The sequence below is a fragment of the Eptesicus fuscus genome, chromosome 10, assembly GCF_027574615.1.
Source record: "Eptesicus fuscus isolate TK198812 chromosome 10, DD_ASM_mEF_20220401, whole genome shotgun sequence".
Lineage (NCBI taxonomy): Eukaryota > Metazoa > Chordata > Mammalia > Chiroptera > Vespertilionidae > Eptesicus > Eptesicus fuscus.
The window spans coordinates 87,826,811-87,848,268 of record NC_072482.1 but is presented as its reverse complement, the minus strand read 5'-3'; the positions used below and the strand labels follow the sequence as shown (position 1 = coordinate 87,848,268).

At 41.9% G+C, this 21,458-nt stretch overlaps 1 protein-coding gene across 2 annotated transcripts in view; it reads right to left on the bottom strand.

The window, feature by feature from the left end:
* Positions 1 to 21,458, bottom strand: part of UST (uronyl 2-sulfotransferase) — a 262,562-nt gene that overhangs the window by 140,747 nt on the left and 100,357 nt on the right. For both annotated transcript variants that reach the window (XM_054721950.1, XM_054721951.1), the window contains exon 2: positions 17,150 to 17,193. In XM_054721950.1, coding sequence (XP_054577925.1) covers positions 17,150 to 17,193 — 44 coding nt within the window. The remainder of the gene's footprint in view (positions 1 to 17,149; positions 17,194 to 21,458) is intronic.

The window sequence follows — 21,458 nt, the reverse complement described above, 5'->3', positions numbered from 1 at the left end:
AATGGGAAACCAAAGTTCAATTGATTTGGGAGTAATTCCAGGTTAGCATTCAATTCATAAAGCAATGGTTTTTTTCCCTTCCTCCTTACACATTATTCTGCAAACACTAAAGCCTTGTGGAATTTTAACCACATGAGGACTCAGGTTCCATTCTTCAGGACATGGGGCCTCAATTGCAAAGGTGCCCCCTCTGGTATGTGGGCCGTGGGGCTTGTGGTAACCAGGGAGCCAGTTATCAATGCACTGAATGAGCTCCATTTGTCAGAAAGATCGAGAAATGCTACGGAGGAGGTTTCTCAAGGTTCCACAATATACCTGCTTTAGAATCCTTGGGGGCACATATTAAAGATTCAGATTTGCAAGCTACACCCTGCCTACTCCTGAATCAGGCCCTCTGGGATGTATTATAAGCTCCCAGGTAATTGTTAGGTCACAAATGCCCAAGCTGTGGGATATCACAGGGCAATGCTTGGGTGTTTATCGTAGTCAGTGTGTTCATATCCAGTCGGTGTGTGAGCTCAACTTTATTGCATTTAGGACTATGGTAATAAAATAGTGCATTTTATTTTTTAAATATTTATTGAAGGCCTGCTATATGCAAGACCCTGTGTGCTAGGTATGGGGGTAAATGATGACATTAAAGTATGTAAGATAGTCCCTGCTCTCAGAGGAGTGCACACTTATTGGTAAAGGAGATAGACGAAGATTCTCCAGAAAACTGAGCAAAGGGCTGGGGCAGAAGAGCCAGTGGGGGCTGCTGGCCTAGACTTCTTCCTCCTCTAGCTGAGGTTGAACCAGAGGGTAAGAGGATGCCAGCTACCTCTGAGCCCTGCCAGACCGTCTCCTCCTCCTCCCTCTCTCCTCTCCCCTCACCTCTTCCTACACTGCACCTGAGGATGGACCACATTATCCGATCAGATCAAAGGGGCACAGGTACTGGGACACCATGGCGATTGGGATGGGAGGGAAGACAGGAGAGGGGGAAGGCTTCAAGGATTGACCTTAACTGTGCAACTTGGTGAGCAAGGCAGAAAGAAATTTCCTCTGCTCTAGTCTGTATTTCCTGCCAAGGTTGGGTCCTGCTAAATAGCTAAATTGGAATTATGTATCAGTGGATCTCAGGACAAATCATAGGCCAAACACAAATCACATTATTGTACACAAAATCCGAGATCAGCAAAATCTAAAAAATGGTGTGCTCAAATGCGAGACGCCTGGGGGAGGAGGGTGGAATCAGGCTCCAGGGAGGGTCGCTGCGTCTCCTGGCGGGCATGTGATTGTCAAGACTGATCTTTGAAGTGGAGGAAATGAAGAAGCACTGGAGGTGAAGAAGGAGAGCTCAGAGGGGACACAAGTTGTAGGGTTTAAGATCCACTAGGAAACTTCTGGGCTAAGAGCTGCCAGAGTGAGTGCCCTCCTCCCAACACAGATGGTGGGGCATCCAGGACTCAGAACTAAGTCTACACTCAACTGTGAAACCCAGACAGTCTCTTCTCCCTATTTTCATGATTTATGATGAAGCAAAATTGTGCCAACACCCTATCTCCTCCCTCTTGCTTCTGTAGTTGGCACTTAAACAAGAGCAGAGCAGTTATGGAAGGTCACCAGGACAGAAAAAAAGCCCTAGGGGCCCAGCAATGGACAATTGTAGGGTGGGACCTCACCCCAGGGTGGCCTTTCCTTCCCCAGCATGTCACCAGCCATGCAGTGTACCCCCTTCGAGGAGGAACAAGGGGGCCTGAAAATAACCTCATTCAGAAATCTGCCCCAAATCACATAGTCATCACAAGCCCTTGCACAACCACTCCCTTAAGCATTAAGCCCTAGAGATAGCATATAGGCCTCAGTTGGGTTTCAGCTCCAGGCTCAGAAAACAGCAAGGGCAGGCAGGGTGATGACAGCTGACATCAGGACCAGCTGTAATGACTAAGGACCCCAGCCCTGGCGCCAACCAATCAGTGGAGACCAAACCCTGAAAGGGGGACACACCTTGAAAGCTGATGAATATTTTACTAAGATCCTCCCTTGGGACCTCCTCTAAAATCCCTGCCCTTAAAAGCCCTTCAGCCTGAGGTCCTGGAGCATGCTCTTTATCTCTGCTAAGTATGCTCTCGATTTTCCCCACACCTCTCTTTCCCCTGGGCAGCTCCCTCTCTCTGCCTCTACCTTTCCCCCTCTCCTTCTCCCAAGGCATGTTTTCTTTGCCTTTCGTTCTTCTAAGCTCCAAGGGCCCTTCTTTTGCCTCTGTACCTTGTTTCCTGAGCCCACACAGCCCAGCTGGCTCACTTCTTCCATGACTCACTTCTGCTAATAAACTTTTGCTTGTATTTGAGTCTTAGCTCTGAATTCTTTCTTAGCCAGAACTCAAGTTCTGAGGTTGTCGAACCAAGGTCCAAGTCACCACCAACAAGTGGTGCCATTTCACTGCCAACACTTCCTCTAACATTTCACAAAAAATACTCAATGAGAATATGTGTTACAATCGATTTATTACTTTATTGCATAGGGTCAGGGTTCAAATCCTAGCTCTATCTCTTGCCAGCAGTGTAACTTTAGGCATGTTATTTAATCTCTGTGCCTCAGTTTCTCTATCTGTAAAATGGGCTAATAATAGTACCAATTTCATGAGCTGTGGAGCACAGCAACCAATTCAATTTAGCTATTATTCTTTCCCTTTCCAAAATTCCTACGAAACGTAAATAAAATTCAAACAGCTCAACAGACCATTTACTTTGAAAATATAAGCACATGAAAGTTCCAGTTGTTGGTGCATCTACACAATGGAATACTACGCTGCGGTAAAAAAGACGGAATTCTTACCATTTGCAACAGCATGGATGGAACTGGGGAGCATTATGCTAAGCGAAATAAGCCAGTCAGAGAAAGATAAATAGCATATGATCGCACTCATTTGTGGAATATAATGAACAACATAAACTGATGAACAAAAACAGATCCAGATATAAAGAAGCATCAATCAGACCATCAAACCTCAAAGGGAAGGTAGAGGAGGATGGGGGTAAGGGGGAGAGATCAACCAAAGGACTTGTATGCATGCATATACGCCTAACCAATGGACACAGACACCAGGGGGGTGAGGGCATGAGTGGGGGGTTAGGGTTAGGGTTAGGGGCAATGGGGAGATAAGGACACATATGTAACACCTTAATCAATAAAGAAAATAAGGAAAACAAAAAGAAAGTTCCAGTTTCAGTGGAACAAGAGACACATCCTTTTAAAGCACATCCTGTTTAGGACAGTCTGTTGAATGTAAATCCTAGAGAAGCTATTTGTTTTGTGTCTCATTACACCAATGGGTCTATTTATGTAACACCTAAATCCCCACACCTGCCCTCCTGCACGGATCCCTGGAAGCCATTTTTCACTCCTGCCTTCAAATTGGAAGTGTCCTTTCTTTCCTTAGACAAACATGACTTCAGGTTCCATTTCAGCCTGGCTTTCTCAGATACAATCATTCAAATCCATCCTTCAACAACAAAAACTTATCAAATGCTGACAAGTTCCTAATGGCTCCACTAATCCAGTGAGGAACTTCTGCACAAAGCTTTGGAGACTTCTAAGTTTCTCTAAAACTCTGCTGTGTAAAGTGAGAACCCAGCACCAATAGCAGTTATGTAACCTGGGAACATGTCAGTAAATGCCCCAGCCCAGCCCTACGACATTTTATCAAGATGCCCATTGACTGATTCATATGCATACCACCATAGGAAAACCCATCCTTTAAATAACAACCTAGACGCACTCATTTGCTCTATAATAAGGGTAGGGACCAGTTCATAGTGAAATGATCACCAAGTTGACATTCTTTAACAGAATTAAATACTTATTCTCCAAAGAGATTCATTAAGTGTTATCATCTGTGCTTATGCAAGATAAAAATAAAACAGACCCTCAAGGATAATCTACTACACCTGATAACTGTTTATCTTCATTTCTTGCCAAACATCTATGAACAGGCTGTGACCAGCCAAAGAGAAATTTTTCCAATTGCTTGTTTCTCCCTGTGGATAAATTATGGAAGCCATTACAAGCAAAGGCAATGGAGATAAGGAATGCTTCTCCTTGATCCTTGTTTTCTCTTAAGTTATACACAACAGGGTTAGATTATTGATTAACAACAGGAAGGCCTGAAATTCCCCAAAGCGTAGAATGTAATCATGAACCACAGTTCAGGACGGATGTGTGATATCGGGTCCCTCTCTCCTTGTCCTTTCCTTCTGTCATGATTATCTGCTGTTATATATGTCCTTTGATAAGCAATCTTGAGATGAAAAGAAACAACTCATGAATTAAAACTGAATCATTTGTTCTCAGGAAATGCACACAAGAGGCCACAGGAAAAAAAACATAGGTGGGGCATCTGAATCCATTTTTAAATTACAATCTCTTTGCTGCAAAAAGGATTTGAGGTAATCCTCCTCTGAGGATATGTGTTTAATGATTGGAGAGAAAAAGGAAGGGAGGGAGAGAGGGAGAGATAGAGAAGGAGAGAGAGAGAGAGAGAGAGAGAGAGAGAGAGAGAGAGAAGAGATCTATGTGAGAGAGAAATATTAATCGACATTCATCAGTTGCCTCCCATACTTGTCCCAACCAGGGATGAAACCACAACCTAGGCATGTGCCTTACTAGGAATAGAACCCTCAGCCTTTTGGTGTATGGGACAAGCTCCAACCAACTGGGCCACTGGGCCAGGGCTGTGCTAAGTATGTTATACGGTTTCTTTCGATCCATCCTCTCCACAACCCTATCAAATAGAGACTGCTGTTCCTATTACACAGAAGAAGAAACTGAGGACAACAAACATTCAGAAATCTGCCCCAAATCACATAGTCAATAAGAGGCAGAGTCTTGATCCCAACGCAGGTTCACTAAGCTCTCACCTACTACACTACAGTAGCGACCTAACAATGTCTTTCCTCAGTGAAATAACTAATTTTACCCAAAGCAAGGTGGGCATCTAGTTTTGAAGAAGAAGAAAAAATCGGAGAGACATGAGAATAAAGTCAGGGAAAGAAGTGAGTCTGGGGAAGCAGCACCCCCTTTTCCAGGCCACCCAATTATCAGTGCTCTGCGGCAGCCTGCGGAGCTGTGATGCCCGGTGGAATCAGGCTGCATATAGCTGAGGTGACTGACAAGCTTTTGGAGACCTCTGACTGCCAGATGAAAGGACTCCTCTAGGTACCTATAATTACTACATATCCAAAAGGATGTATAAAACATGTTCCGTGCCCTTAAGGAATTACAGTATAGTTGAGGAGATAAAAATGTATAATGATGTGTGCCAACTACTGTTACAGGAGAGTATTATAAGGTCCTAAGTAACATTTTTAGCGCTCTATAGTTTTGTACACTACAATCTCTAACAAGAGCTCAAGGCTACCTTTTTCTCCTTGGTGCGGGAGGGGTCGTTAAGGTCATGTATTCCTCAATGAGGCCATGATGGCAAGGAATGGTGTTCTCTCAGGGGAGTGTGTGAAGGTTCTTAAAGCCTTTCCCCCTTGGCTTCTTCCTGTTGTTGGCCTGATTCGCATGGCTCATTTTTCTCGTTTCCTACCGCCAGTGCAATAAGTAAATGGCTCCAAGGTCCCCCTTATTGGCGGGAAGAAGCCAAGAGGGCATCTGGGACTGGCCACAGGGAAAGGCTAAGCTGGGAGAGTCCAGTGGTTCTGCTCTGGATCTCGTAAAATAACTATCATTCCTTTCCTGCTTCTTTTCACCGTCAGGGGTGGTGAAGGCTCAAGGTCAGGATGAGAAAGTGTGAGTCTGGAAGAAAATTGTCAGGTGTCGGGGAGCACATGAGACTTGGTGGGAAAGTTTGTAAGGACATCCTGAGAAAAGGGAAGTGTGTGGAAGGCCGCCTGCCCTGTTTACCAGAATGTCCTCCTTACACACTTTCCCACCAAGTCTCATGTGCTCCCCAACAGTCAGGAAGTCACTCAGCCTGCCTTTCACCAGGCTTCAGGCTTCAGGCGCAAAAAGGAACCCTGTTAGCTCCCCATAGTCAGCTCACTGGAGCAGCAGCCCACAGGGGGTTCCTTTGTGGGGTGTCCTCTCAGAAACCTGGGAAGAGAGAGGCAGCTCCCCAGGGACTTAGACATTTGGTTACCAGGTCATCCCCCATCTTTGCCCAGTGACACAGCCATCACGTTTACAAACATCACTTGATTTCCTTTTCACAAAAAATGCCAAGGGGAAGAAGACAGGAAAATCATGATTACTTTCCATGATAAATGAGGAAAACAAAACTCAGAAAGAGTAGTTGGCTTTCGCTGAATCTAAGAACTAGTAGGAGTTATGGGACAGGGCTATGACCGGAACTTCAAACTCCGAGTTCTAAGGTATTCACGCAGCACAACCTCCAGCTAGGGCGTCACCGAAGGGGCAGGGAGAAAGCAGAGCCCTACGAGTGGATCACCTGAACATCAGTCCGGTGAATGATTTGGAGATGAGCATCAGTAATTACCACATTGTAGACAAGAGTCAATAATTACTAATTCATGTTCTCATTGGGGGAAAAGAATGTTCATTTTTCTTTACATATAAAATAAGAATGACCTTCCTGGATCCAAGAACATCAGCTCTAAAACAGGAGGCTGTTCTGCCAAACAACCTTGTTCTCCTCGTAATCCATTGTGAATTTGTCATCCATGAATAGATATAAACTTTTATGAGGACTGATGGATAGTTTTGGCCTGCACTCTCATTTGGGCAAATGATATCTAGTTGTTTACTATCCACTGTAAGAAGCAAAATAGCCTTCAATTTGACTTTGGGAAACCTTATTAAGATTTGAGGGACAATGAGCCTGTTTATTTCAGACCCGAGATGTGTTCAAGGCCTTGGTGAATCGTTTCGTGTTCGCCTCAATCATTTTCCTCAGCCAGTGTCTTTCCTGACAAGAATTGCAATCAATTTAGCCTTTTATTCCACCTTGCATGATCATTCTTGTTGTTACTTTCTGGATGTTCTCCAGCTCAATTATGCCTCTTTTAATCATTGTTGTCTGAAACTGCATCTAATCTTTCATGTGTAGATAAATCAAAGCTTGCGCAGGGCACAGCTATGCTCCCTGCTGAAGGATGTCAGTGTTTTGATAGTCTCTTTGGGCTGCAGTATCACACTGAGTGGAAGCCCCTAGGTGATAACTGACAAAGACACTAGGCTTAGTAGGTATTTCTGTGGCTTACTACTATTCTCCTCTCCCCTCAGGAAAAAAAAAAAGATTTAAGTCACTGACAAACACAGAGATTTTTCTAAGCATTTCCTCTTCTAGGTCACCAGCAAAGATGTAAGACAAATAAAACATTAATTTTTTAAAAAGTATCTGATTATACTTATCAACCTATCTGTCCCCCATTAGTTTTTTTAAAAATAAAAGTGAATTAATTTAATTCAATACCTGTTTCTAAGTGGAAGATCACAAGGAAACACAATTCCTTCAAGTTGTATGTTTTCAAAAAATTAGAATATTTCATTAACATGATAAGAAATATCTATTTTAACCTCAATGTCAAAATTAAGTTTAGTGATAAAACACTCGTAGCATAATCATTGAAACTTAAAACAAAACAAAGGTGTTATCTATAACTACCATTCATTCATTTGACAAATATTTATTGAGTGCTACTATGTGCCAGGTACATGTTCTAAAAGTGTGACATGGTGATTATTAATACATACTCCCCTCACCATGGACCTTGCATTACTTAATATTATTCTGGAATATAAAAACTTAAAACAAAAGTAGATAAAATAAGATAAAATGAATTTTTTTTGTCAAGTATTCCCTATTAAGAAAAAAATTTGAAAGACTATTGAAATAAAAAGTTCAGCAACATGAGTATATATAAAGCACAAAATAAATAATTTTCAATATTACAACAATCTATTTACATATAGTAGAAAAATATTCCATTCAGAATAACAACCAAACAATTTTTAAAAATATCTAGAAATAAACCTTTTGTAAGAAATGTAAATCCTTTATGGAACCAAAGAATGCTATAATATAAAACATTCAGAGACAGTAACAATATCAAACAAACTCTTAGAAATAAAAAAAAAGAACCATAGGGAAGAAACTCAACAGAAAGATTGAAAGACAGCAATGAGAAATTCTACCAGATGGTAGAGCAAAAAGATAAAGAAAAATAAAAGAAACAAAATAGGAAATATAAACTATTAGTCATGGAGGTTCAACATCCAAATAAGAGGAGATCAGAACAACAGAAAGAGAAAATATAGAGGAAGAAATCAGTGAAAAAATTCAAGCAAATATCCCAAAACAGAATATCAATTTCCTGATTGAAAGTCCACTGAGTACCCAGAATAGTATCTGAAAACTGACACACAGTAGGCACAAAATTATAACCATTTAGGACAATAGAAATAAGAAGCTTCCATAAAGACAGATTAGATTTTCATATAAAGGGTCAAGGATTAGTCTTCTCAACAATAATACTGTAAGCTCATGTGGAGAAGGACCTTAACATTCTGAGGGAAAATGATTTTGTGGCAGAGATATTTAATGCTCACAATACCTAGGAGGTCTATTTCTCAATGCCCTTGCAACTGAGCAGGGTTTATGGCCAATTCTGGTCAACAGACTGCTTACAAACGTGACTTGTCATTTTCAGGATGAAGGGATAAAAAGTCTTTACACATCCCTCCAGCTCCTCTCTGCCCTGCCGTTGTGACATGGGGGTCTGAGTGGAGAAGCTGAAGCCACCGGATATAAACGGCCTGGATCTCTGCAAGAGCTCTGGAAGGGAACTTTCCTAAGAGCCATCGGACCCACAGATGGTCCTACATAAGCAAGACAAGCTCCAAAGTGTGAAGCCACTGAAATTTTGCATTACCTTAGCCTATCTTGATTAATATAGATTCCCAATCTGGAATTTTATATCCTGTCAAACTATCAATTAAGGATAGAATAAAGACATTTTCAGAAATGCAATGTCTCAGAAAATGTCCATCCTGTGCACCTTTTCTCAAGAAGCTCCTGAGGAAAGAGATGCATGGAAGACAGAATAATGCCCCCCACCCAAAGATGTCCAAGTTTTAACTTCCAGAATCTGTGGATATGTTACCTTACATGACATAAAAGACCTTGAGATGGGGAGATTATCCTGTATTACTCAAATGAACCCAACATAATCACAAGGGTCCTTATGAATGGAAGAGGGAGAGAGGAGAGTCAAAGTCAGAGATCTGAGCTACAATGCTGGCTTTGAACATGGAGAAAGGGGCCAGGAGCCAAAAAACGTAGGTGGGCTCTAGAAGCTGGAAAGTTGAGGAAATAGATTCTTTTCTAAGAGCTTCCAGAAGGAAGGAGCCTGCCGACTCCTTGATTTTAGACGCACTTCAGACTTGTGAACTCCAGAGTGATAAGATAATAAATCTGTGTTGTTTTAAGACACTAGGTTTATTGTCATTTGTTACCGCAGCAAGAGGAGCTAATGCCGCATGGCTATGCAGGAAACTGGAAGCAAACAAAAGAGAGTGAAGGGAGCTCCTGGGACACATGTGAGCGGGAGGCTGGGTGCAACCAGCCAGATGGGAGCAGATGCCAAGGCCCAGGAGAGATGTCAGCAATGCGACACTGATAAAATAGCTAATGTGTCTGGAGGCTGTGAGAGGAGATTTACATCACAGTTTGGGGGTAACTTGGAGACCACAGAAAAGTATGAGCATAAATTTCCAAACCAAGACAATTATTTATTACAAAGAAAACAAAAAGCTAAACAGGAAAGGAAACATTATCGTAATGGCTCAGCTGTGGCAATTATTTACCTAATGTCAACGATAAAAACACTGAGTACTCATTTAGTCCAAATAACACACGCAGTTTAGGAGAATTCAGAATGAGAAGGGTGTTTGCATGGTGGTAGTGGGCAGCCTGCAATGAAATTGCTAAATCCTGTTCCACGAAGGATGCCAACGGAAAATGCCTAAAGCTGAGAAAAATCAAGAAGAAGCAACATAATCAGGTTACTCAGAGATATGAAAGCTAACACAGTTAACAGAATAATCACTTCTGAAGAGGAAAGAGTAATAGGGAAGGCGTAGTCAGGGGTCACTTTTTATAATAAGCCCATGAGCCATCTCATGCTTTAAACTCTATGCAGTGGGTACCTTCTTAACTTTAATTAACATAAACACTACATAAAAGGACTGGTAAAATATTCACAATAAATGATGCATAAGACTTTAGTACCCTTCATATAGATAAAGAAAGACTGGACAGGACTGTGAAAAACTCGTCATTATGGTTGCCTCTGAGTGGTGGCAGTATGGGTGATTATTTTTTCCTACTACTCTATAATTTTCCTACTTTCCAAATTAAATCAAAGTAAGAGCATGTATAATATTTAAAACCAAAAAATTGATCATATGGTCGAGGAAGACATAAAAAAAAAAAGAATTAGGTAACTATACTGGGAGCTGCTAAGATGATTAAGTTACTAGCAACTTTGAAAACCCTGAGGCAACTGTTCCCCTGCCAAGAATGGTGGCATTTACTAAAACAATTTCTTAATTAAATATATCTACCAGATACCATCTCCTAATTTATAAGAACTTTCGGGTTCCATAAGCTGTCCCTCCTTTATTCCTTGGGCTAGTTCAGCACACTAAGTTGTGTGTTTATAGCCCAAATTTGGGATGTTTATAGCCCAAATTTTCCTTGGGCTAGTTCAGCACACTAAGCAAGGTCTTTTACCTTCAAATTTAACATTTCATGCTTCATTTAAATATCTCTCTAATGTTAAAGGCAACCCAACCCCAACAACTTGTTAAGCCCATGATTGTAATTGGTGCTGGTTTCAATAAAGTTTGGAGAACATGGTATCAGTGATAACTAGCTCTTGGGTCTTGGGGAGTGGAAGGGGGAAGATGCTAAAAGAGCAATGCTATAAACCACGTATTTTCAGACCTCTGACTTCACAGAATGTTTTTAATTACATGAAAAAGACCGAAGTGAAAGGTGTACTTAATAGCACTAAATATTTGTTGAGGAAGAAATGAGTTCACCATATTCTTCTCGGGGAAAAAGTGGACACATTACATGCTCCTAAAATTGATAAATTTAGATGTACTGTTTCTGAACTTGGACACAGATCTCCATGGAATGTTGAAATCTCAGGGGGCCACTAACTGGGCCAAACACCTCCATGTTCATGACTAAGAGCTGTGATGAGAACAAAGGAAAGTGAAGCAAGAATACAGGTGACTTCAGGATAAGAAACAATAACCCTATTATGTAAGGCTAATTTGTTGGCCTTTTGGAGATTCTTTTACCTTCTAAGCTTTTAATTACTCTTCTCAAACAAAATACCAAAGCATACAGTTCTTTAGAGCACACACTGAGCTCAAACACCCTTAGAGTTATTTAAAAACAAAATATTCAAGTCATTAATTTTCCCACCATTTGCAAAGATAAAAAAGAGAGAGATTGTGAAAGGGACTCCTTCAAGGTCATGCTCATCAGAGTGAAACTGATTCCTGACTCCCTGCCTCATTCTGTCCTGCTACTTCTTTCTTTCTCGAATCCTAATATATTTATCATGAATCATTAAACACAACCCTATTACCCAGTGCAATTGATTCTTCCACAAAATGAAAAGCAGCTCCACTTTTTATAGTTTTTTTTTTTTTAAGGACTTTGGGTAAAGTCAGGTTTGGACACAGAGAACAATATTAAGAAAAGTTTTATGGCAATGGGTCATGGAAGACTTTGCTTAGTGTGCTGAACTAGCCCAAGGAATAAAGGAGGGGCAGCTTATGGAACCCGAAAGTTCTTATCAATGAGGAGATAGTATCTGGTAGATCAACTAATATGTAATTAATTGCTTTTAAAAATCCAGAGAAAATGGGGTTGGAGATTGGGAGTGAGAATTACTCTAAGTTTTCCAAAATTGAGTTACCAAAATCTGTCAAAGGCCCTATAAATGAGATACTGAGAGTACTAAGGACCCACTGCTGGGTGCTCACATGTGCTTGGCATCATGCTAAGTATTTTCTGTTTATTGCATTTAAGCCTCGCAGTTCCAAGAGGTGGACATTACTAATCTCATTTAGAAATTAAAAACAAAACTGAAGCTCAGTGAGGTAAAGTACTTAGTCACATCTCTAGGATTTGAACTGAGATCTGATTTCAAAATCCATACTCCTCAGCCTCCTGTAACTAACAACAAATAAGAAAGAGTGAAAAATCTGGCGAGCTAAAAAGTTTTAAGTCTAAGGCATGTATATATTGGGTATGTGGGGTGTACATTTCATTTATTTCACTATTTTTTGTTTGGAATACTCCACAGTTAAAAAAAACCCACTGATAATAATGGCTACTGTATTGAACAGGGTAGGCCTAGAAGAATAATTCATTGTGGAAATCAATTGTATTACATCACCTTCATATTTCTCATTGCATTACCCAAAATATTGCGCATCTTTCTGAAAGATATAAAGGAAAGCTGGAACTACCATCCCTGTAGTTTGCTTTTAACTTCCATTGAACAGAATGGAGAATTCAGAATTTTCCATTCCTGACTCTAAGGACAAAGAAAGGAAAGTTGACAGAGGGAGAGGTTTCACATGCATTAGAGGAGTCTGAGATGAATGCCAAGACTTGAACAACAGCACTCAAGACTCTAATGATGATGGGGAAATGGATCATGGGGGTGAAACCTCAGCTATGAGTCTTCAGATGATGACATCCTACATCAAGTCTCTGAAACTCAAGAGTCAGTTAGTGAACAATATATTTCTAATGACAAAAAGAAAATGTGGTATTCTCATGCAGTTAGTCATCAAGAGAAAAAAAACAAACCATCAGAATTTTGCAACAAGAACCTGGATCATCCATTTTGTTCAATGAATGTGGACAGTATTCTTTCATCTTTTGTGATGTTTATATACCAAATTTTACTTTACATACAGTTTGTTAGTGGACAATTGCTGAAGGTGTATATGTCCACAAAGGTGACTGGAAGGCAAAAGATTAGGGAGAAATAAAAATATTTACCAGATGGTTAAAAAATTAAGAGTCCATTATACACACATGATAAATGGTGAGGACTATTTTTTGGTGATATACTAAGGGTCAAAACTTGTTTATTGTAACAGTCAAGGTCCCAAATAACTTACATAAAAGAGTAAATTCTAGGAATAAGGTAAAAATTATTGCATTTCTACTTAAATTGGTGATCTTGAAATGATTAAAAGCATGGGCCCTGAAGCTACACAGCCCTGGGCTGGATTCCCAAGGCCAATACTCAGTGCATGACCTTTGGCAAGTTATTCAGTCTCTGTAAGATCTAGTTCCCTCATCTGTAAAATTAGGATTAAAAATTATTTCCTTTTTATAGAGTTTCATAGAGACTAAACATGCATGCAAAGCACTTGGCAGAGTACTTGGCACATAAGAAACAATAGACATCCGCTATGGAGCAGGATTTTATTTTCCTTGAGTTGTTCAAACCAACTCTCCTTATCTATAAGATTTGCAAACCCGAAGCATGTGAAATGATAACTGGCTTGGTAGGCACTAGAACTGATCATTGCAAATGCTCGATGCTCATGTTCCAGGTGAAGTGAACCCAGGAGGAGAGAGGTCAACCTTCAGCGGGGAGGCTGCTCTGGGAGGGTCCATAAAACTGCAAATGCTGCTTTAGGAGCCAGAGTACTGCAGGCTTTCCAGTCCAAGTTCAATCTCACACCAGGATTTTTTTCCCTGGTCTTTAGGTTGAGCAGACATTACTTTAGTGAATTCAAATTATACAGAACAGCATAAGAAATAGGGTAAAAATCTCATCATCTGCAGAAAATACGGTGATTGTTCCAGGCTCTTTTCTGCATGCACGCACACACTAACACACACACACATGCATGCAGACTCACATACACACACACAATTTTATAGGAAGTGCAATCATACTAAGCTTGCTGTTTTATGCCTGTTTTTATGCTCGAGGCTATCTTTCTATTTCATTCAGAAGAGGCCTACATGTTCATTTCTAGGAGTGATCTAATCTTAAGGACTGTGTTCTGTACACACACAGAATGCCAGCAAAAAAGTGGTCAACCAAAGAAAATATTAACATCTGTTTTGAAATGACTTAGCTCAAGAACTGAGGTGAGCTGCAAGGTTAAAGTAGATTTGAAAAACAAGTGAAAATCAGAGGCCTTTGGTTCTCTTTTATGAAAACACTGGATACAATGAAGACTTGGGCCCTGTCTGTGCCGTGTGGCACACACCCCATTCCCCAAATGGCTATAATTTGTGGAATGTGAAATTTGTAGAACTGCGCTTTTAATAAAATGAGAACCTGCCTATAAACCTCAGCACATTTCAGGGCTTACAAATCTTATTTTATCTAGATCACAGCTCTTTGGGTCTTGGCATCAAAAAGTTATTTCTGAATACCAAACAGAGATGAAAACTGTGGGTCTGGACTCAGTCCTGCTGTCCCCTGCCAGGCGGGGGGTTCATGCTGGAGGCCACACATGTATGAGTCCTTATCCTCTGGGTGCCACCATGTCCTGGATATGCCAGTGGTCTGTAGACCTAAATAACCAACACCCCACCTCGGGGGACACTCAAGGGACCTGTATGTGGCAGTCCGACCTCATCACTGCTGGGATTCATTTCCACCCTGCCAGAACTAGCAAGCATGGATGAAAAGATGTTAACATACCAATATTATTTTTACCTGTTTTTATATTATTCTTATTTTGGCTACTGGTTAGAAAGTCAAGAGTGTTTTTGCTATTCCACTTCTAGATAATGAAAACAGCTACAGTGAAAGACTGTATTATATAAACTTCTGCTAGTTTAAAGAGATTATAGCCACAATTTTCAAACTTGGAAAAGCTTACAATCTCTTTTAATCTGAAAGTGGTGTAAGATGATCTGATAGGACCTGATCAGTTTTGTATCACAGGGAGCCTTAGTTGGAGGTGGCGGAAGAGGGAGGGGTGCAGACCAGACTTCGGGGCGGGTGGGGAGAGGCAATGCACTGACTGAGGAAGACGTTCAGGGCCAAGGGAGAGCCCCCGCAAACACAGAACCCAGGCACTGAGGACACTAGCAAAGGGACAGACAGGATGGCCACCTCAGCATGCGGAAGGACCCCAGGCAGACTAAAAGGGTGGCCCCAGGCTGGTCACCAAAGACTGAGTACAAGAAGGTAAGTTTATATAAAGTGGGCCTGGGTCTTCTGAACAGGTAAAACCCTATTTATCAAACCCGGAACCCAAAGCAATGCCCCGACATGCCATTGAAGGAAACAGCTGATGGGTCTCCCATACAGAGCCACCTAACACCTCCTCCCTGCAAGGCACTTGGCCCCACTTGGGAGAGAAGTACAATCAGTGGCAAAGGAACCTAGCAGGCCAACTGCGCTATTCTTCTTTCCCACCCTGACTTACTTTCTCTCCTAGGCAGGTTATTGACCAAAGGAAATATGTTTTCACTACAAGAAAAGTTACAATGGGAATTGTCATGATACTAATAAATAGCCTTTATGTAATAAGCCATACCACTCCTTGTAGGCTATTAGCAGTAAAAAAACACACAGAAAATGGCCAGGGGAATGTTTTTCTCTATATCCGTGGCCTTATATCCCCAGACCAGTAGCACCAGCATCTATCAAGAGCTTGTTAGAAATGCAAACTCTCATGTCCCACCTCAAATCTACCAAATGAGACACTCAGGTGCCTGGGTCCTGCAATCTGTGCTTTAACAAGCCTCCAGTTTGAGAATACTGGCCTAGTGGGAAGACCTGGGATAGGAGCCAGGAGATCTAATTCAGATTCCAGCTCTGGGTGGCATGGTCCAACTCAGTGAAATTGAGTGAACAGAATTGCACAGACATGAGGAAACTGAGATGAGATGGACATTGTTCTTCTCTTCAGATGGTGTCCAATCCTCTACATACTTTTTCCCTCCAGGGGAGGAGCTAGTTTGTTGCTGCTGTTCTGGTTTTGTCTCATATTTGTATTCCTAGTACCTACAGCTTCACAGGCACTCAATATGCAGTGGGCCACGCGGTAGAGCCATTCATGACTGCGACAAGCACTACTGTACCATTCATCAATGATCTTAATGTTACTCCAGTCTAGTTAACATTCCCCACCACTTATTTAATGCTCAGAGCATGCCAGATGCTGAGTGCTTGTCATATTTCACCTCATTCAGTCCTTTTAGACGTCCTATACTGTGGGCAGTATTTTTAATCCTACTTTGCACATTACAACACTCAAGTTCAAATACTAAGTAATTTGTCCAATGTCAGACACTGAAAGTGGCAGAGCCAGCGGTGAGCCCGGAAACACCTGAATCTGAAGCTCATGGTTTTAAATGGGGTGGAGTTCTTCAAACCCCCAACTCGGAGCTGACGTTAGGATACATTCCCAGCTGCTAAGGTTAGCGGTTGGTTTTCTTCTCAGTATGTACTTAAAACTGTACTTTGCAGGCAGCGCCTTCAGTTGCCAAAGACTGTCTTTATATTTTTGTAGATTGACATTTGGTTTTCATTGACTTCAAGAAAGCAGATAGTGGTAGAGAACTACATTAATACTTCCCTAGATGGTTCTGACCCTTAAAAAGTAAAGCCCAAACTGCTTATAGAAAGAATAAAAGTGGGCACACAGGCCAGGCCACGTCAGCCTGGGGAGGGCACTGGCAGAGAAATCAGGTTCTAAGGGGTCGAGCCTTGGGTGGAGTGTACCAGTGAAGGCAGGCCGGGGAGAGGTGGGCAGAGGTGAGTCTAGCTAAGGCTCTTGGGATGGGGAGGCTGGGTTGTGGGCATTACATCATGGGCCAGCGTGGATGCTGAGGCCAATGAGGCAGCAAACAGGGGAAGCAGCCAAAGACCTGAAGTCAGCTGAAGGCTCCAGTGCTGTGACAGCTACAGCTACTGATGAGATCCTGGCTCTCCTCTCTCACCATTTTGGCTACCTCCATATGCCTCCTTTTCTCCATACTGTAAGTCAAAGATTAGCTTGACATCTGCCATCGACTATTTTCTTGTGAAGAATTCAGGGCCAGGAGAGATCTGGTTGGGGTTGGTGGAGGCTGTAGGTACTAAGAGAAGGAAAAGGGGATTTATACCACAAGCAGAGGCCTTACCTTACTAGGAGGTGGTCCATGGTCATCCAAGTAAGTGGAATTTCCTAGGGAAAAAGAAAAAGAAGAAAGTTGGCGAATCAATACTTTTAAACCCAAAATGAATTCAGTACAAAGTCATTGCAAATAAGCATTCTAGATATATTTCTATTCAGACAACCGTACCAAAGGAAAATGGGCAGGATTTTTGCTGTATTACCATGCTTGGTTAATAGTTTCAGCAGTTACAAACATTCCATACACATAGGTGTGTATGCACATAGATATACCTATGCAGAAACATGCACCATGATTTCTCACCCAATATCTGTAGATAGCCCAGTGTACATCAGAATTACATACAGGGCTTTTTAGAACAGATTGCCCCGCCCTGTGCCTACAGGTTCTGATTCAGCAGCTCTGAGCACTTGCATTTCTACAAGTTCCCAAGTGAGGCTGAGGCGGCGGGTCCTAGAACTACTGCACCGTTTCTCCACTTTGTCTTGATTGTCAATTCCTTTCATTTTTTTTCAGTCTAGCTTGCTTCCAAGCTCCGTTTGTCTTAGTATAATAGCCACTTGCTGGTTTGTGTGCTTTCAGAGTGCATGGTTACTGTTTCCTGATGAACAAAGACTCCGAGGGGTTAGGGCAGGAGCTAAAGATTATTGAGTTTCTTTAATATAGCAGGTACTCTGCTAGGTGTTTTACAGGTATTCATTCATGTAATTCGAGTATCACGGGTGGGTTGTAATTATCCCTGCTTACGGAAGAGAGAACGGAGGCCTGGAGAAAGCCAATCATTTGCTCATGGTCACACAGCTATTAAATTGTGAGAGGAGAGAAGACTGTTTTTTTTTTTTTTTTTCCAGAGGTTGCTCGGTTATCTGCCTATCCAAAAAGCCTAGGGTGTTGACATCTCCGGCAACCTGGGTATGGCCAACGTGCCCACCTGGCAACACGTTGAATCACTTGGAGAGCCAATGATATGACCAGTATAATCAGAGACTCTTCTCCAAGGGGCAACACTTGTCGGTCCAGGGGAAATCATCTTCACAAGAAGTGAAGTTAACCAGACTCTCTAGCAGAACAAACTGTAACAAATATGGTAAACACAAGAGTACTTAGAACAGTAGCGGAGGGAATAAGGTAAATGGCCTCATTGGAGTAGATGAAAGATGATTTTTTAGGAAGGAGCAAAAGTGACTGAAGAAATTGGAATAAAAAGAGGAAGCAGAGCTTAAGCCAGGGACAGTTCAAGTGGGGAAATTTATCCAAACATAAATAAGTGGGCTTGGCCTGTGGGCCCTTTTCCGTCCTGAAGCATCATCCATCCCCTTTTCTTTGTAGTCTTCTGATTTATCACCCACTTGATGTTAACAAGGACTGTACTCTCGCTGGCCAGTTGGATGAGGGAAAGAGACAACGGCCTGCAATATTCATGTACAAGAAAGACACTTAAGCACAAACACCTGGCATGCTCGTGATTGCGTTATTTTTAAGAAACTTGGAAATATGAATGTGACTTACAGTTTGTTAGCTCTTAATGATTGTGCTGCACTCCACTGGGAACATACACAAATAGGAAGTGAGACCTATGTCTGGCTTAACAAAGAGGAAGTGTGCAAAAGAATTCAGAAAAACAATCACCTGAGTCTAGGGAGATATTCAGAACTGTCTCTACAAAGCAATGGGTATAGCTGCAGAGGGGTCCCATGTGCTCATCATGTAAGTGTGTCTTCCCAGGAGGGAGGCAGAAATCCCAATGTGCTTCAGCATGTTCTCCAGGTACCAATCTCAAGCTCCAACAACTAAGTGTTTCTAAAACACTGAAAGTTTCCATAAGAACCAAAGTCCCTGAAACTCCTAAAAAGGACTGACCCATGCCTGACTGCTACCTCAAACTCCAGACGTGGGTCCCACTGACTCCTTAGCACCTCTTCTTGATTGTCTACAGGCAACTCACACTTTGCCAGGCCAAGCAGAACTCTATATTTGCTTAGATTCCATCCCCCAAATTTCTGCCTCCCCTGTTTGCCTTGTTGGGTTACAGGATACAGCCTTTCTCCCATAGGCTCCTAAGTCCAAGAGTAATCCTTGATTCATCTCCTACCCTTAACCCATCCGTACAATCCAGTTGCAAGTCCTATCGGCTCAACCTTCACAATATTACTCAAATCTGATCACATTTCCCCAGGCCTTCTGGGCCATCCAGGAGAGCCCTTGTGTTTCTTCCATGCTCTCTAATATTTTTCCTACCCATACAGCAATCAGAGGGATCTTTTAACCTTATCAACCCAACCATGTTAGCCCTCTGTTTAAAATCTGTTTCTCTAAGAACAAAATAGTCAGCACCTTGTATGGTTTATAACGCTACATGACCTCAAGCCCTGCCTCCTACCACACCCGCCACCAGCCACAACAGCCTTCTCTCTGCTCCCAACACACCAACCTCTTGTGGGTCAGGGACCTTTTGAACTAGTTCTTTCCTCTGCAGAAAAAAAAGCTCTTCTCCATTCCCTTCACTCAGGCTCAGCTCAAATATCCTCCTTCCCTCCCTCCCTCCCTCTCATCCTTATAGAAAGACTTCATTTCATTCCGCGCAGAGAAAGAAACAGGGCTGACCAGTGTGGGCACTTGCACTGTGGACCCCATTGTTACCTCCACCAGCAGATCCCTGACCTCCCATCCAGTTATGTTCCTGCATCTTCTTAGGACAGAGGCTCTTTGCTTATAACAGATGTACAGAAAGGGAAAAGAAAAGGTACCTGGATTTCTTAAGTTGGAAGCAGCAAATTTTTCTTTTCCTAGGGTATAACTGTATTATTATAATGTATTTAGGTAGAGCTTTTCATCTTAGGATTTCACTTAGGCTTTCCTCGTACAAAGTAAACAAAGCTGTCAGAATTTTCAAACCTGAAGCTAGTAACTTTTTTGTCTGTGGAGATCAAAGGGAACACTTATCACAGGAGCTTCCCTAAACATCAAAGAAGCTTCCTGCGTTCTGTCTTACAGAGGATTCTACTGAGGGTGTCAAGTTTTGGGGAAAAAAGATCCCTCCAGCCTTTGAGCTTGGTGCTCAAGATGTAAATCTGGGAAGAAAGGGCAGAGGAGGACTCATGAAGGTTCTGGAGCAAGACAAGGACAAGCACTCACCTATCACCCACCTCCACTGCTCTATGAATGTCCACTTCTGACCCCAGTCTCTAATCCCAGGTCCCAGCACCCTGTGAGGCAGTACCTCTTATTTTTAGAGGCCTAGAGAGGCACATCATTTCATTTCCTTCCAGAAAGTACCCACACTGGTCAGTCTCCTTTTTGTAACTCAAGTCCTTCCTTTTGGGATCAAGGATTACAGTATCTTGTCAAGTCAGAAAAAAAGGAATAGTATACCCACCACATGTTCCCACTCCTACCATCAGTCAATCTTTCAGAAGGGTCTGTCTCTAAACTGCCAAGAAATTGCTAGTTCAGGCCGGCATCGACCTAACCCTCTTGGAGAGTCAAGCTTGTCCAGGCTGCTCAGGTGGGTGGAGGGCACAGGTAATAACTGATCAGAAGCAACACTCCAGCCCTGCACACTATTCAGCTGGCCCATATCTGTACGTGGGTTAAAATGTATGGAGCTATACACCAAAACCATTGCCAACAATGCACTCATGGTTTAATGGTATTAATGATGCCCTGACTAGAAGGCAAGTGATCTCAGACTTTGCAACCAGCTAAATCACAATACATTCTAAATCTCACCCTACCCATCCAGCCCTTCATGGTGGAGACCTCGCAGGGAGGGGGTAAATATAACATGAGAGATCATGTGTGAATTTGCAAAGGGGTTAAATCCATGTACATGGGTTACAATTTGTGGACTTACTAGAGTGTTTACATATTCCAGAGTCATTGGCGGAAAGTAGGTTATCACTGTCTACCTACTTCCACCATCATGTAAACTATTTGCTACAAATATGCATTTCAGGAAACTCATGTGAAGTCTGATACTAGGAATTAGGAGGCCAAGATTTGTAACTTGGCATCTGAAGATTACTGACTGATTACCATAGTATACCTGGATCTCAGTTGGCAGGACCAAGGCATGCTATCCATACAGGAACCATCAAAGTCTTCTGTGACAAGAGCAATAAAAAACCAGACGTACTATATACCTACATATACAGATTATATCTCACTTTTACAATAGAAAATACCTCCAAGAAGTGTCATTCCACTCTGAATAAATTGCTTTACCTCCTCAAAGTTTTCCATACACACCTATTTAAAAATGAAATAAGTTCATAAGTTACTGTAAGGAGTTACCCCAGGGTAATTTCATTCCAAG